Source organism: Saccoglossus kowalevskii, chromosome 18 (assembly GCF_978046115.1).
Source record: "Saccoglossus kowalevskii chromosome 18, keSacKowa6.1, whole genome shotgun sequence".
Lineage (NCBI taxonomy): Eukaryota > Metazoa > Hemichordata > Enteropneusta > Harrimaniidae > Saccoglossus > Saccoglossus kowalevskii.
Window position 1 is genome coordinate 8928927 of NC_140658.1, and position 13814 is coordinate 8942740.

The 13814-nt window shown below is 35.8% G+C and overlaps 1 protein-coding gene across 1 annotated transcript in view; it reads left to right on the forward strand.

The window, feature by feature from the left end:
- dst (dystonin) overlaps positions 1-13814 on the forward strand; it is a 125566-nt gene that overhangs the window by 89458 nt on the left and 22294 nt on the right. Inside the window, exons 119-141 of the mRNA XM_085492638.1 lie at positions 15-181; positions 605-934; positions 1583-1733; positions 2093-2262; positions 2812-3141; positions 3510-3623; positions 3905-3928; positions 4232-4255; positions 5489-5701; positions 5897-6058; positions 6650-6820; positions 6951-7277; positions 7615-7941; positions 9126-9210; positions 9707-9936; positions 10248-10454; positions 10609-10734; positions 11282-11611; positions 11772-11978; positions 12088-12207; positions 12557-12665; positions 12913-13139; positions 13410-13634. Of these exons, the coding sequence (XP_085348764.1) occupies positions 15-181; positions 605-934; positions 1583-1733; positions 2093-2262; positions 2812-3141; positions 3510-3623; positions 3905-3928; positions 4232-4255; positions 5489-5701; positions 5897-6058; positions 6650-6820; positions 6951-7277; positions 7615-7941; positions 9126-9210; positions 9707-9936; positions 10248-10454; positions 10609-10734; positions 11282-11611; positions 11772-11978; positions 12088-12207; positions 12557-12665; positions 12913-13139; positions 13410-13634 (4376 nt within the window). The remainder of the gene's footprint in view (positions 1-14; positions 182-604; positions 935-1582; positions 1734-2092; positions 2263-2811; positions 3142-3509; positions 3624-3904; positions 3929-4231; positions 4256-5488; positions 5702-5896; positions 6059-6649; positions 6821-6950; positions 7278-7614; positions 7942-9125; positions 9211-9706; positions 9937-10247; positions 10455-10608; positions 10735-11281; positions 11612-11771; positions 11979-12087; positions 12208-12556; positions 12666-12912; positions 13140-13409; positions 13635-13814) is intronic.

Consider the following 13814-nt stretch of genomic DNA (forward strand, 5'->3'; position numbering starts at 1 on the left):
TTCTATGATTCAAGATGAGCGTCTCGGTAAACTACAAGCTGCTCTACTACAATCCAAGGACTTTGAAGATTCATTTGCTGACATATTAAAATGGTTGGATGGGAAAGGAAACGAACTGGTCAGTGCTGAACCAGTACATGCCCTCCCAGATAAAGTCAAGGAGCAAGTCAAACAACACGAGGTATGTCTTCCCCTGCAATCAAACAATCTTAAAATCAGATGTACTGTTAACGGTATGATTTTCGCTGCCATAAATTTTCATAATTTGATAATTTCTAAAAAGAAATTTCACATGTTGTTGTGACTCATGTGGGGTTGAAAATGTTATCAAAAATACACAAAATTCTCAGAAGTGATTGTACAATACCAGTATGTAAATTTCTCAAACAGGTTTATCAAAAATTGTATTTGTTACAAGCTGGAAGGTATTTTTGGTACAAGTGAAACAAGTTTTGAACAAGAGAAAAAATATGTTGAAATTATTGATGACAATACTGAAAGTTAGATGAAGCCGCGTCTGCATTGTAAGTGTATGCGCTACTGTTGGGCAAAAACAATAATCTGATTTATTTGAATAATCACATGAAAATGTCTTATTTTTTAGCCGGTTGTGAAAGACATCAAGCAACAAGAACCATCTTATGAACAAGTCGCTACTAAAGCCCAGAAAATGCTTCTAGAGGCACAACCAGGTCCAGAATATGACAGTTTGAAAGACAAAGTGGATGATCTGAAATCAAAATGGGACGATGTGAACACCAAGTCAAAGGACAGACAAGATAAACTGAAAGATGTGGACAGTTGCGCTGATAAATACAACAATGAGATGAAGAAGATGTTGCCATGGTTACAGGAAGCAGAGGAAAAATTGTCAACACAGGCACCAGTCAGTTTGGAGTTGGATGAGGCAAAGAAACAGAAAGACGATGCCAAGGTGTGTTTTGAATTGAATTCATTGATATGAGTCCTCTGAAAAAATAATATTGCTTTGTTTAAAAAATAAAATGCATGCTAAAATTTCTGGTACATTATTGTAACATTTTAAAACAGTGAATAATGAAGCACTACTATGATGTAAAATTGGTTTCCAGCATTAAAATTAAATGCATAGTCAACCATTGTTCAAATTAATGGTTTTTTTTACCTCAAATAAAGAACAAAGTGTAACTTTAAAAAACATTGCATTGACACATCGATGGCGATTTTACTTGTCATTGAAAGATCGTGTGTTGGACTGAGCTTCATCTTGTTGTATCTACTGAAAGTGATATATTACCAAGTAGTCTTGAGCTTACCATCAGTCTGTTCAAAGTGCCCCTACTAGTGCACTCTTCTATTATTAAGGGAGGTTATAAAGTGTGATACTACGCTGGGAAAAGTAAATAAGTATTGAAATAATACTCTTATTTAAGGATAGAGACTCAAGAATTACACAGAAAACAACATTATCACAAGACAGATATGCGCAATTATACATAGAACTTTTTTACTCTTGTGTATTAAGTTTCTTTTGAGTTATAGTTTATGTACTCAGACATCACTTCTTGCAATGAATCTTGTTATGACTATGATCTGTACACAGGCTCTGAATGATGATGTGGCCGCACACAAAGCCATTCTTGATAAACTCAACCAGGTTGCTGACAAACTGGTGGATGCATCAGAAACGGGAGGAGACGAGATCAAAGACGCTGTCAAGGAGATTAATGACCGATTTGACACACTCAACAAAGGTAAGTCTGATCTCTACTTGTTTGTAACCATTGGTGTCTCCTTATTGTGGGAATATATTTAATTTAGTACAATGTATTTATTGAGGAGTATTGGGTTGATTAGTGATGTGTGCATAAGAACTGGAATAACACGTACGCTTAATGATACATAATGAATCATATCAAGGGTATATAATAATTAAAGGGTTCCATCTAGGGTGATTTGTACTGGAGAACTAAATGATCATTAGGAACTGTTTGATAGACACATAATGAGACTCACTCAGAAATATTTACTTGAGTTCATATCACCGAATTTCATTGAAATCTTCGTAGTATAACTCCTCCTGATTTGTGACTCTTTTTCTATTGTATCACAGGAGCAGCTGAGAGGAAAGATGAGATAGACAGTCACTTGAAGGCATTGCAGGAGTTCAATGATGCAGTGAAAAATGCCAGTGATGCTCTCGGTAAATGTGAGGGCATTTTGGCAGATCATGATAAACTTGGAGATGAAAAGAAAGATAGTAAACACCTGGATAAAATTAAAGTAAGTTGTTCTGTGAATTAGTCAGTAGCTGGAAAGTGGAGTCTGTTGTGGCGTTGTATGTTGTATGTTGTGGCGTTGTATGTTGTGGCATTGTATGTTGTGGCATTGTATGTTGTATGTTGTATGCAGATTTTGTTACGTTGTGCTCATAAACAGCAGGGTTTTTTCTCGAAAAAACTGCAAGAGGGAGCACTGCAATTCAGCGGCGCCCAGTGGGAGAGATGAGGTACTCCCTACCAAGGTGTGGAGTTTTTGATAATAAAATGATAAGTTAAAATGAAGCATTCTATAGCTTCCTTGGGGTCAAAATTACTATCTGACAGGTCACAGTTGAAGACTGTGGGCACATGTGATCCCTGGTCAATCAGAATTTTATGGTTGCCTAAGGATCTGCTCCCCAGGGTAAGGGGGCGCACGGTCATGGCATGAGGGTGCTGTTAAAATCCCTGAACGACATACAAAATGTATACATTTCTGGCAGCGGGAACTTACAGGTTATGATATCATGTTATTTTAATACACAAAAAAACATTTGCAATTGATTTGTAGGACTTGCTAGCTGAAGTAAATAAAATCAAACCCAAAGTGGACAAAGTTAAAGAACTTGGGGATAATGTTATTGATAAAGCACCAGAAGAAGTTGATACAACACCCATTCAAGAAGAAGTTGATTTCATTGCTGGTCGTCTTGATCTTTTGAAAACTGCCGTGGCTGAGAGACTGAAAGATCTGGAGACTGCTTCTGAGGAGGTTGATCTTTTCCAGAATAAGTTGCGAGATCTTCAGTCCGATATGAGTGATTTGGAGGAAAGGTACGACCAGTGCAAACATGTGGCCAGAGATGAAGATACCCTCAGAAAACAAATTGATGAAGTTAAGGTAAGGCGTTGTTTTCTTCTCATCATTGGTGGCAGTAGCCGGATGGTGTTAGTGTCAAATATTGGGAGCAGTATTATAGGATTATTGAAATGACAATGTTAGAATAATGTGTATTGGTGGGCATAATGGTTATTGATGAGTATGTCATATTGATGAATTCGATGGAATGTACATCTTTGATAGTGATTTTACATCATTGTTGTTATTTTGCAATGTCACATGGTGAATGCTATTATAGATGCCATTTTTACATTGCTGGCAGTGTAGGGATCCCTTGTGATAGTGAGTTTTAGCATTGTGATACCGTCACTATTCCTACTGCTTAGTGACTGTAATGTCAAATAACACAATCAAATTGTATAATTCAGGAACTTCAAGACTCGCTAAGAAAACGAAAAAAGGACATCGATAAAGAAGAAATCACTTTACAAGATCTCATCACTAAAGGATTCACTGCGGAACCCGAGAAACTCAAAGAGCAGGTAAGATCTATCACCATGAATATTTTTATTCAATCTCATTTTATATTTTCAGGATTATTGTTCTTAGGATAGATACGTCATGTATACTGTAAATATGTAGTTACATCTATGTTACCATAGTGAGAGTACTTCTCTTGATCTCACTGCCTCGATGGTTATACATCCACTTTCCTTTCTCATTTTGTTGAACTGAGAAATATCACTTGTTTTAAATTAGAATTCTAATTTTTTTCTCCTTTTAACATCTGTTTATTTCTTTGACTTCATCATCAACAAATTAGATTGATAAATATACAAATATACACGTAAGTAGTTTCCAAATCTTGATGTTATTCCCCAGCCATACAATTGCTGATTTTTTTTTTTAAATAAAGCTTTAAGTGTTCTATGTTGTGACCTGTAATAGTTGGTTAGAACTCTTGCACCCCTGCAAAAACCTAATAAATCCATGGTTGGACCAAACCATTTATGGTGTGGGGTGGGAAACCCTAAATGTCTGGAGGTGCAAGGGATGAAGTGCTTTTTTTTTTGTATTCACTTTTTTTTTGCGTAAATGTTGCTTATATCGCTTATATTATTTTTCTTACTCCTTTAAAAAAAATAAACAGAAGATTGCAGATATGAGAAAACAGGTAAAATGTTATGTAGAGAAATGTTTGTTCATCTGCATGGTTATATTTTTGTCTGATGACTATTGATTACTAACACTTCCCAGTGATAAGTTTGTCTGGAGCGAAAAAAAATGTATTTCTAAATGGGTCTTAGTAGTATATTGAATTAAAATTGATGGAGGGGGAGGGAGGGAGTGACACTTTATTTATTACACGTGTTATAAAATATTGTGGCCTCACATAATTGAACGAATTTTGCATGTGTTCATATCATCATGTAGTATATTTTTTTATTTATTAAATTGTAAGCATGATTATTTTTTTATCATTAAAGTTAGTTACATATATAGGTAGTAGATTTCATTTATTTTTTATTTAATTTTATTTATTGTATTTTTTTTACATTCTCTGCTTTACTTGTTATTATATGCTCAGCAAAACCTTCATTTGCCCTAGATCCTTTTGTATTTTCAGCTTACCACTTGTGTATAGTCCAACAAACCCATATTTGCCTAGGCCCATACACACTGTTAGCTTCAGCACTCATGGTATACCAAAGCCTTCTCGCATTTTCAGCTTACCACTTGTGAATAGCTCAACAAAACCCATATTTGCCTCGGCCCATACACGTTCTTAGCTTTAGCACTCATGGTATACCAAAGCCTTCTTGCATTTTCAGCTTACCACTTGTGAATAGCTCAACAAAACCCATATTTGCCTCGGCCCATACATGTTCTTAGCTTTAGCACTCATGGTATACCAAAGCCTTCTTGCATTTTCAGCTTACCACTTGTGAATAGCTCAACAAAACCCATATTTGCCTCGGCCCATACACACTGTTAGCTTCAGCACTCATGGTATACCAAAGCCTTCTCGCATTTTCAGCTTACCACTTGTGAATAGCTCAACAAAACCCATATTTGCCTCGGCCCATACACGTTCTTAGCTTTAGCACTCATGGTATACCAAAGCCTTCTTGCATTTTCAGCTTACCACTTGTGAAAAGCTCAACAAAACCCATATTTGCCTCGGCACATACATGTTCTTAGCTTTAGCACTCATGGTATACCAAAGCCTTCTTGCATTTTCAGCTTACCACTTGTGAATAGCTCAACAAAACCCATATTTGCCTCGGCCCATACACGTTCTTAGCTTTAGCACTCATGGTATACCTAAACCCTCTTGCCTTCTCAGCCTTACCACTCCAGGTTCATTCAACTAACCAAATTGTTTTTTTTTATTTGCCTAAATCAGATTGCTACTCTAAAGAGGAGATGGAACCGACTGAACGATCGCACTAATAGTCGTAGCGATGAACTTGACATGACGTTGGAGAGAGTGCGAGATTTCTACCAGAAGCTGGATGAGGTATGCGATGCATTGGATGCAGCAGAAGACTCCATGCGATCATACAGACCTGTTGGTGCCGATGTCGACACCATCAAATTACAACAAGCTGACTTCAAGGTGAGTCCAGTGAATTTTTGATGACATCATCATACACTTTCCAGTGATCTGATTGGATATTCAAAAGAATTTTGAAATCAGTCAACCAAATAATAAATAATACTAAAATATCACATGTGCATCATACAAACTAATTCTTGAATTGTTACTGTGTCTCAGTTTCGAAATTCTTTATTTACTCTCTATTTATTATAGAAATTCCACAAGGAACACATCGACCGTTTGTCTGGCAATGTCGGCGACACCAACAAAGCTGGTCAGGGTCTAGTACAGAGCGCCTCTACAGGTGTTGATACATCAAAGATTGAGAAAGACATTGAAGAAATGAATGAACGCTGGAATAAACTCAGTGTGGAGGTATTATATAATTAGTTATTATAGGGGATGGAAGGGGTGGGGCATTATCGATTCAATTTATTTTCAATCCATTACAAAGGATACTTCCAGTTAAGCCTCCTTGCATAGCAAATATACTTACTGGATTGAAATTACAATCAATAACAAAAGTGAATAGTTTCCCATAATTCCTTGGAACAATTCTTCAGATTGGCAGCTTCCTCTTTAACAGTGCAGCCTGTCTAAACCAAGCATTGATCCAGAAACCTCTCTAAGCCGAACACTGTGAACAAGAAACCTCTCTAAGCCGAACACTGTGAAAAAGAAACTTCTCTAAGCCGAACACTGTGAACAAGATAGCTGGTTTTTAGCCATACAGCTCCTTGCTTCAAAAATACTTCTATAAGCTAAAAATTTCTGATCCTTTCTCAGGCTCCTTAGTTTGCTTAGTTTGAACATATTTAGCTGTAGTAGAAAACGCCCTCTATGGTGACAAACACAATATTTTAATTTCATACCTTATCTGGAGCTGATTGAAGTGTAAATTTGAAAACTAGTTTATCTGATGATTCTTGCGATATTTTTAATCTGTTTATCTGTTTCTTTTATCAGGTGTCTGAAAGAGACAACAAGTTAAGTGATTCATTATTGCAATGCGGTAAATTCTCTGAAGCTCTGCAGTCTCTACTCGATTGGTTGGAAGACACAGAGGAGCATTTAGCGAGTCAGAAAGACCCCTCAGCTGACTACAAAGTAGTCAAAGCTCAGTTGGATGGTCAAAAAGTGAGTTCCTTCACAAAATAAATTATTTTGCAAATGAAAACTCTTATCGATAGTGATTCATCCATAAAAGTTTAAAATCATGTTTGTACAACAACAAAATAAATTTATCGCAATTTTTTATTTCCACCAGCTTCTTGACAAACTGATTGCCGCAAAGAAGAACAGCGTTGATTCTGTGAAGGACATGGGGGAGAAGGTAATGGCTAGCATGGATACTGACGAAAAAGAAACAATTCGTGAACAGTTGGATGATCTGCAAACTAGGTGGGATGCTCTGAATGATCTCGCTGATAAACGACGCAAGAATCTGGAAGAACTTATGGATGTTGCCAAAGCATTCCAGGATAAGATGGATCCATTAACAGAATGGATAGAAAAGACAGAGAAGACTTTATCATCGCACGACCCTGTCGGTTCAACACCAGAAAAGATTGAAGAACAGATACAAGATCACAAGGTGTGTAGTTTGACATTAAAAATCATTGAAAGGTCAATGAAAACGTTTTTATTAAAACAAGTTTTAAAAGATTTTAAATTTATAATTGAATTTTATATTATTCATTTTATGTTAATTTATATTTACAAAAAAGTGAAAAAATCTTTCAACAGAATGAATATTCATTAACCCTATGGATATTGCAACATGATATTTATTATTTTTCTCATTATATATATCTTGGTTTTCCTACCTCACAATTTTAGGATCTAGTGATACATGCAACAATTATTTCATGTGAAATTCCTTCAATTTATTTTCTATTTATTATTCCGCATTCACCCTGTATCAATGTCAGGCATTGGCTGATGAGGTAGCCAATCAGAAAGAACCTTTGGATCAGTCTATTTCAATTGGCCAATCACTGCGAGATTTGGTTTGTGACGAGGACAGAGAGATCTTGCAAGTCAAGATGGATCGCACACAAATCAGATATGATGAAATTGCTGAGCGGTGTGCTAGACGAGAAAAAATGCTTGCGCAAGCGCTGAAAAATGTTGAAAGATTTGGAGCGAATGAACAAGATCTCATACAATGGTTGGTGGAAACAAATCAGCGGTTGGATGCCATGGAACCGATATCTTCCATATACGAGACCATCGAACAACAACTAGGAGACCACACGGTACAGTTCATCAGTCGCATGAGCGGTGACTTCTCTGGGTCTCTCTCAACTGTCTTCTTTAAAAAAGCTCTTTAAAAAAGATTCTCAATTAAATCCTCTTTTAACCATTAAATAAATCACATTTAGCTCAAAATCTACTATATATTCACTGTATCAATCGAATCTAAAAAAAAATTGGAGATGCAATTTGATTTTTTTTGTGAAACAAATATTTAATTTTTCAACAAAGTAAGAAAAGAATTGCATCTTTAAATTTTATTCACTACTTATTCTGGGTTCTTGCATGTGTAATAATATATTAAATCTTTAGTTTATTAGTTGTATGTTTAATGGCTTCTTCACTTTTAACTTTAGTTGTAGCGTTTTTGTTTACTTATGCACGTATATTGTATTTATTTGTTTGTTTGCATGCACATTGTTGTTTTCTTTGTATATCACTTAATTGTTTCACAGGAATAATACTAAATTCAAACATTGGTGAGATTAATATTTGTTGCTAGGACAACTATTTTCGGTACTTAAATATTGAAAATAACATGTATGCACTTAACATTGTAAAATATCACATGGGGTCATTATTGTGACATCATAGGTCATTAGTTTTTCGCATTGCACCATGACGCACGGCATATTTCGCCAATGTTCATATGCATGCACATAACCACTAATAAACCGAGAAAATCATAGAGTGAGATCCGAAGTAGTCATCATCTAAGAAGCGATGCAAGCAATCAGCGTCTTCTGAGAAAATCGGTTCTCTCGTCACACAAGTACTGTCATTATCAAGCACTGTTCTACACCGGTCATACATCATATGTTGTGTATATTGTCAAATCGTTAACACATACGTAATACATACTGTCCAAGCAAGTTGTTTGCGTCAGTCTTTTGTGTCCTATTGAATATTCTTGTGATTGTAAATAATGGAGGTGATTGGGGTTGCCTGGCATGATGGTAGGGAATCTCTTCAAATCCTATGTAAGCTTAGTATTTATTGGTTACAGTTGATCATTCATAAATATACTGACCAATCAGAAGTTGTGTATCTTGTAATATAGATAGGTGCATGAAAGATGCAATCAATTATTTGATCATGTTTGTAAACATCACGTAAATGTTCTTTGCGTACAGTTTCTCAGGGTGAACTTTTCTTGATTATTTCTTATACTGTGTTAACCTTCTAGAACCTGAATGATGATGTTGTTAATCACAAGTCGGATGTAGATGCAGCGATAGAAGCTGGTCACGAACTCATCAAGCACTGCACTGGTAAATATTCATAACCTTTCAAAAATTTAAATAAAAAGGATACATTGTTATGTATCATTTATTTTCATAGTTTTATATATTAATAATAATTATGAACAACTTCTTCTCTGAAACTTACCAGATTATACATGTACTTCGAGAATATTGCATTTGAGATTTATTCCTTAGAATATACAAGTATCCTAGCCTTGTGACTAATTTACATACCAATTGCAAAATGGTTTATTTTGTCCTTAGAAATTTAAAAAAAAATTTAACATTTACCAAATAAACTGTTGAATACATGCTTTAAAGATTGATTTGGATCCATAAAACATCTGCTGAAATGAAAAACAAACAATTCCTCCATTCTTCAGTATGTGGTGGTCTTTACTGTTATGCAAAATAAAATGCATGGCATGTGCTATATCCTTTTGCAAAATAATAGAGTAGAGGGCACGCTCAACACTGATGCTCTGGGAAGAACCATATTCATAGCATTTATTTTTAAAATTAGGTTCTGAGGTGCTCGCAGTGGAACAGAAACTTGACTCAATAAAGGACCAATACACAGACATTTGCGTCAAGAGTGATGACCGTATGCAAGAGTTACAGCAAGCAAAGACCTACTCAAGTAGATTTCACGAAGCCCATCGTATTTTGGTGGAGTGGCTGGACAAGGTGGAGGACGACGTAAATAAATTTGATACCACCATTCCAGCAGAAGAACAGAAGATCAAACATGAGGTATGACATTATTTTTGTTGAAAAACAGTGAAATCTCGTCTCTGTGGAAATTTGGAGGTGTACAAGGTGCTGAAGTTGGTGGGGAGGGTCTGTGTGTTGCCCTAAAATGAATGAAATCACATTTCAATTTCATTTCAAAAATTTCTCCCGCCAGGTTTATGTCATTCTAATTATAGAGAAATTAGAAATGTCACACTTTCTCTGTGGTTTCAATAAAGATCTTATCATGTCTTAATTATACTGAACACCAGAATTACATTCATTGTTTAGAATTTGAACATAATAATTTTTATTGATACTTTCATCATCAGAAACTACAAGCACTTGCAGGTGAGCACAAGCAATATATAGACACCATCAATGAGGTCGGACCCAAGCTTATGGACTTGGTAGATGCCAAGGAATCTGAGAGTTTGAAAGAAAAGATAACATTGGATAACAAACGATACAATGGCATCAACCAGAAATTAAAGGAGATTGAGTACAAACTGATGGCCACATTGGAAGGTGCTCAGAAGGTAAGATAGTTTGATATATGACATTGGGTGAGTTTGCCGCATGGCAAATGAATTTCACTATGAATATAGTCACCTTGCTGTACATGCATTATGTCATCAGTCATAAGTACCTGATTATGTGAAACCTGGCTTAATTTGAGCTTTTTTTTATCAGATCACTGCTAGCCTTGATGAAATGGTAGTGTGGTTGGAGGACTTAGAACGAATGTTGAAAATTCTTTGCAAGGAACCAATCGATGTTGAGCCAGACGGCACCAAAAAACAACTCAAAACGATGAAGGTGAGAAAGAGGAGAATCTAGAAATGTTATCATTGTATGTTTTCCTGGGGTCTCTAAAACAGTTTTAGCCAAATTCAAATTTAGCACAACTGAGCATGTCACTGCACATATATGCAATGCATTGTGGGAGACAACTCCTATTGTATATTAGGACAAACAAACTCATTAATTTGTCAATTTTTTGAAAAGTTTCCACAAGATTAGAAATGATGTTTATAAAATTATATGATTTTTCATCTAATGGTGTCAAACAAAATTTTGAAGTATGAAGGAAAAATCTTTCCATGAAAACTAATATAAAAATACCATTTTTGACCATTTTTCATCTCAAAAATTTGTCCGATGATCACAATTTTTGTGTGTGCATTCTGACGGAACCCTTAAAAATGAAAGTATGGTGAAAATGTCATATCATCAATTCACCTTGAACCTAAAAACTTTACTTTACTAACGAATGTCATTAAGTCATCAAATCATGAAAATTTATAGTGACAAAAAAAAAATTTACAATCATGTTACAATTTAAGTATTGATGATCTGTTCACAGTCTGCTGACCGAGATGTCCATTCCAAGGGAGATAAGATGAAAGACTACCTGTCTGCTGCTGAGAGGCTGATGGAGGAGACATCAGATGAAGAAAGCAAAACTAAACTGAAAGATAAAGTAGATATGATGAAATCCAAATACGATGAGCTGAAATTGATCAGCGGGGACAAATTGGACCAGATTGAGGATGCAGTGCCACTAGCACTGCAGTTCAAAGAAACTCATGAGGAATTGACGGATTGGTTGGATATGATGGAGAAAGAACTCAAGAATTTAGTGCCACCAGGTTTAGAAGCAGAGGAGATCAGAAAGGAAGTTGATAAGAATAGGGTACGTTACTTGAGATGATTCTGCAAACTTACACTTGCATATGTGTCCATTGTTTATTTAGTCCATTCAATATCAACAGTATTTATATATATTTTCCTTACCGGCATTTGAAATAAAAAAAGGTACACTTAAAAACAATAATTGTTTTTTTTCATTCCAGTTGCTAAAACAAGAGATTGCTGAGAAGAAGCAATTCATCCAGAAACTGAACAAGACTGCCCCCAAGCTGATGGAATTGAGTCCTGGCGAGGGAGCAGATTCTGTCAAAGAACGCACGGATGATGACAATGCAAGATACGAAAAGATCAAGGAGAAAGTTCAGAAACGAGCAGAAAGACTTACCGATGCCTTACAAAGAACCACATCAGTAAGTTTTGTTTGAGTTTTGGGTTCTTTTTTCTTTAATTTTCATAGTAACTTTTCCCCCAAGATCATACTCGGCCTCTAATTGATGTTGTCGTTTTGTTGTTACTCAGTACCATGAGGATCTGGACAACATGCTAGAACAACTTGGTAAGATTGCCAACCATCTGATTAATGCTGACCCTGTTGCAGCTGATCCTGAAGTACTCAAGAAACAAATCAAGAAACTACAGGTAAGGAGTGATAATAAACTCTTGTTTGATTGTTTGATCTCAGGTAGTGGAATTGTAACAGCCTTAATGATTGGCTACTTATAAGATGACATCATATTCCTGCAACCCCTGCAAGTAGTGGAATTGTAACAGCCTTAATGATTGGCTACTTATAAGATGACATCTTATTCCATGCAACCCCTGCAAGTAGTGGAATTGTAACAGCCTTAATGATTGGCTACTTATAATAAGATGACATCATATTCCTGCAGCCCCTGTGCTTGGATGAGGTTACAAACTGATATAACACCTATTTAGTTCTGGAGTTGTCAATAATACTGATTTTGTGTTCATGTTTTTTTAAAAACAGAATCTTCGCAATGATGTTGAAGGACTAGTAGATTCAGTGGAAGGAATGAAGACGGCTGGTGAAGACATGATGGCAGGTGTGGAGAATCTAGAGGATCCAACAGTTAAAGGTATGCAACAGTTATACTTGACTTTATGTATGACATCACATTTCATGCATGACATCATAGGTACTTCATATGACATCACACTTTATATATGTGACTTAACACTTGACTGCAAGACCTGTCTTACATCTTTATGTCATCACACTTTGTGTGTGGAAGTGACAAGTGTGGCATTTGCTTATTTATAATAAAAGCATTTTTAAGTTTTTAAAATATTGATGTAGGAATTTCTGCATTCTTTTTCCTGTAGAGTTGAAAGATAAGCTCGAGCAACTCAAGGACACTTGGGACACCATCATTGACAAAGCCAATGACCGTGGCAGTGCCTTGGATGATTGTCTTGATGCCTCCGAGAGATTCTGGGATGAACTTCAGGGTGTCTCCAATACAGTGAAAGAGACGCAAGATACTCTGAAATCACAAGAACCACCCGGTGTGCAAACAGATGTCATCAAAGAACAGCAAGAAGTCTTGCAGGTATGGAGTGAATACTGCCCTATGGCTCTAAGTTGAACTGTCATTGGCATCTGTTGCTTTGCCCTTATTAAATACATCATGTGTAATTTAAGGGTATCTGCATATATAATGTTATTGAGAAATGTGATTTCAAAATAAGGAGTTTTAATCGTGGTATATAACAGACTTTTGTGATGTTGATGTATCTCACAAGTGCATACAACTGTATGGATTATTGAAGTGATTTGTTGGTATTTGAGTGTGATTTTCTTTCTTTCTTTCAAAAACCAGGCAATTAAGGAAGAGATTGAAGGCACTCAGGATGATGTGGAGAATGTACGCCAGACTGGAGAAGATCTGATGAGACTATGTGGTGAACCAGATCGGCCGGAAGTGAAAAAGAATATTGATGAGCTTGATAAGGAATGGGATACTTTGAACGCTATGTATGAGGACCGAGAAGAAGCGCTAACTGACGCTTTTGATGCTGCATCCAAATACCATGATGCATTACATGTTAGTACCTTTATTTTAAGCTGAGTGATTTCTGAAAAAAATGTATTAAATATTTAATTAAAAACTGAATATATATATGGGCTCTTTGAAGAGTTTTCTACCAAACAATAAAAAAACAGTGAGAACTGAAAAGTTTGTAGTTTAAAAAGTTCACATGTTGTATACTTGGGATAAAAATAA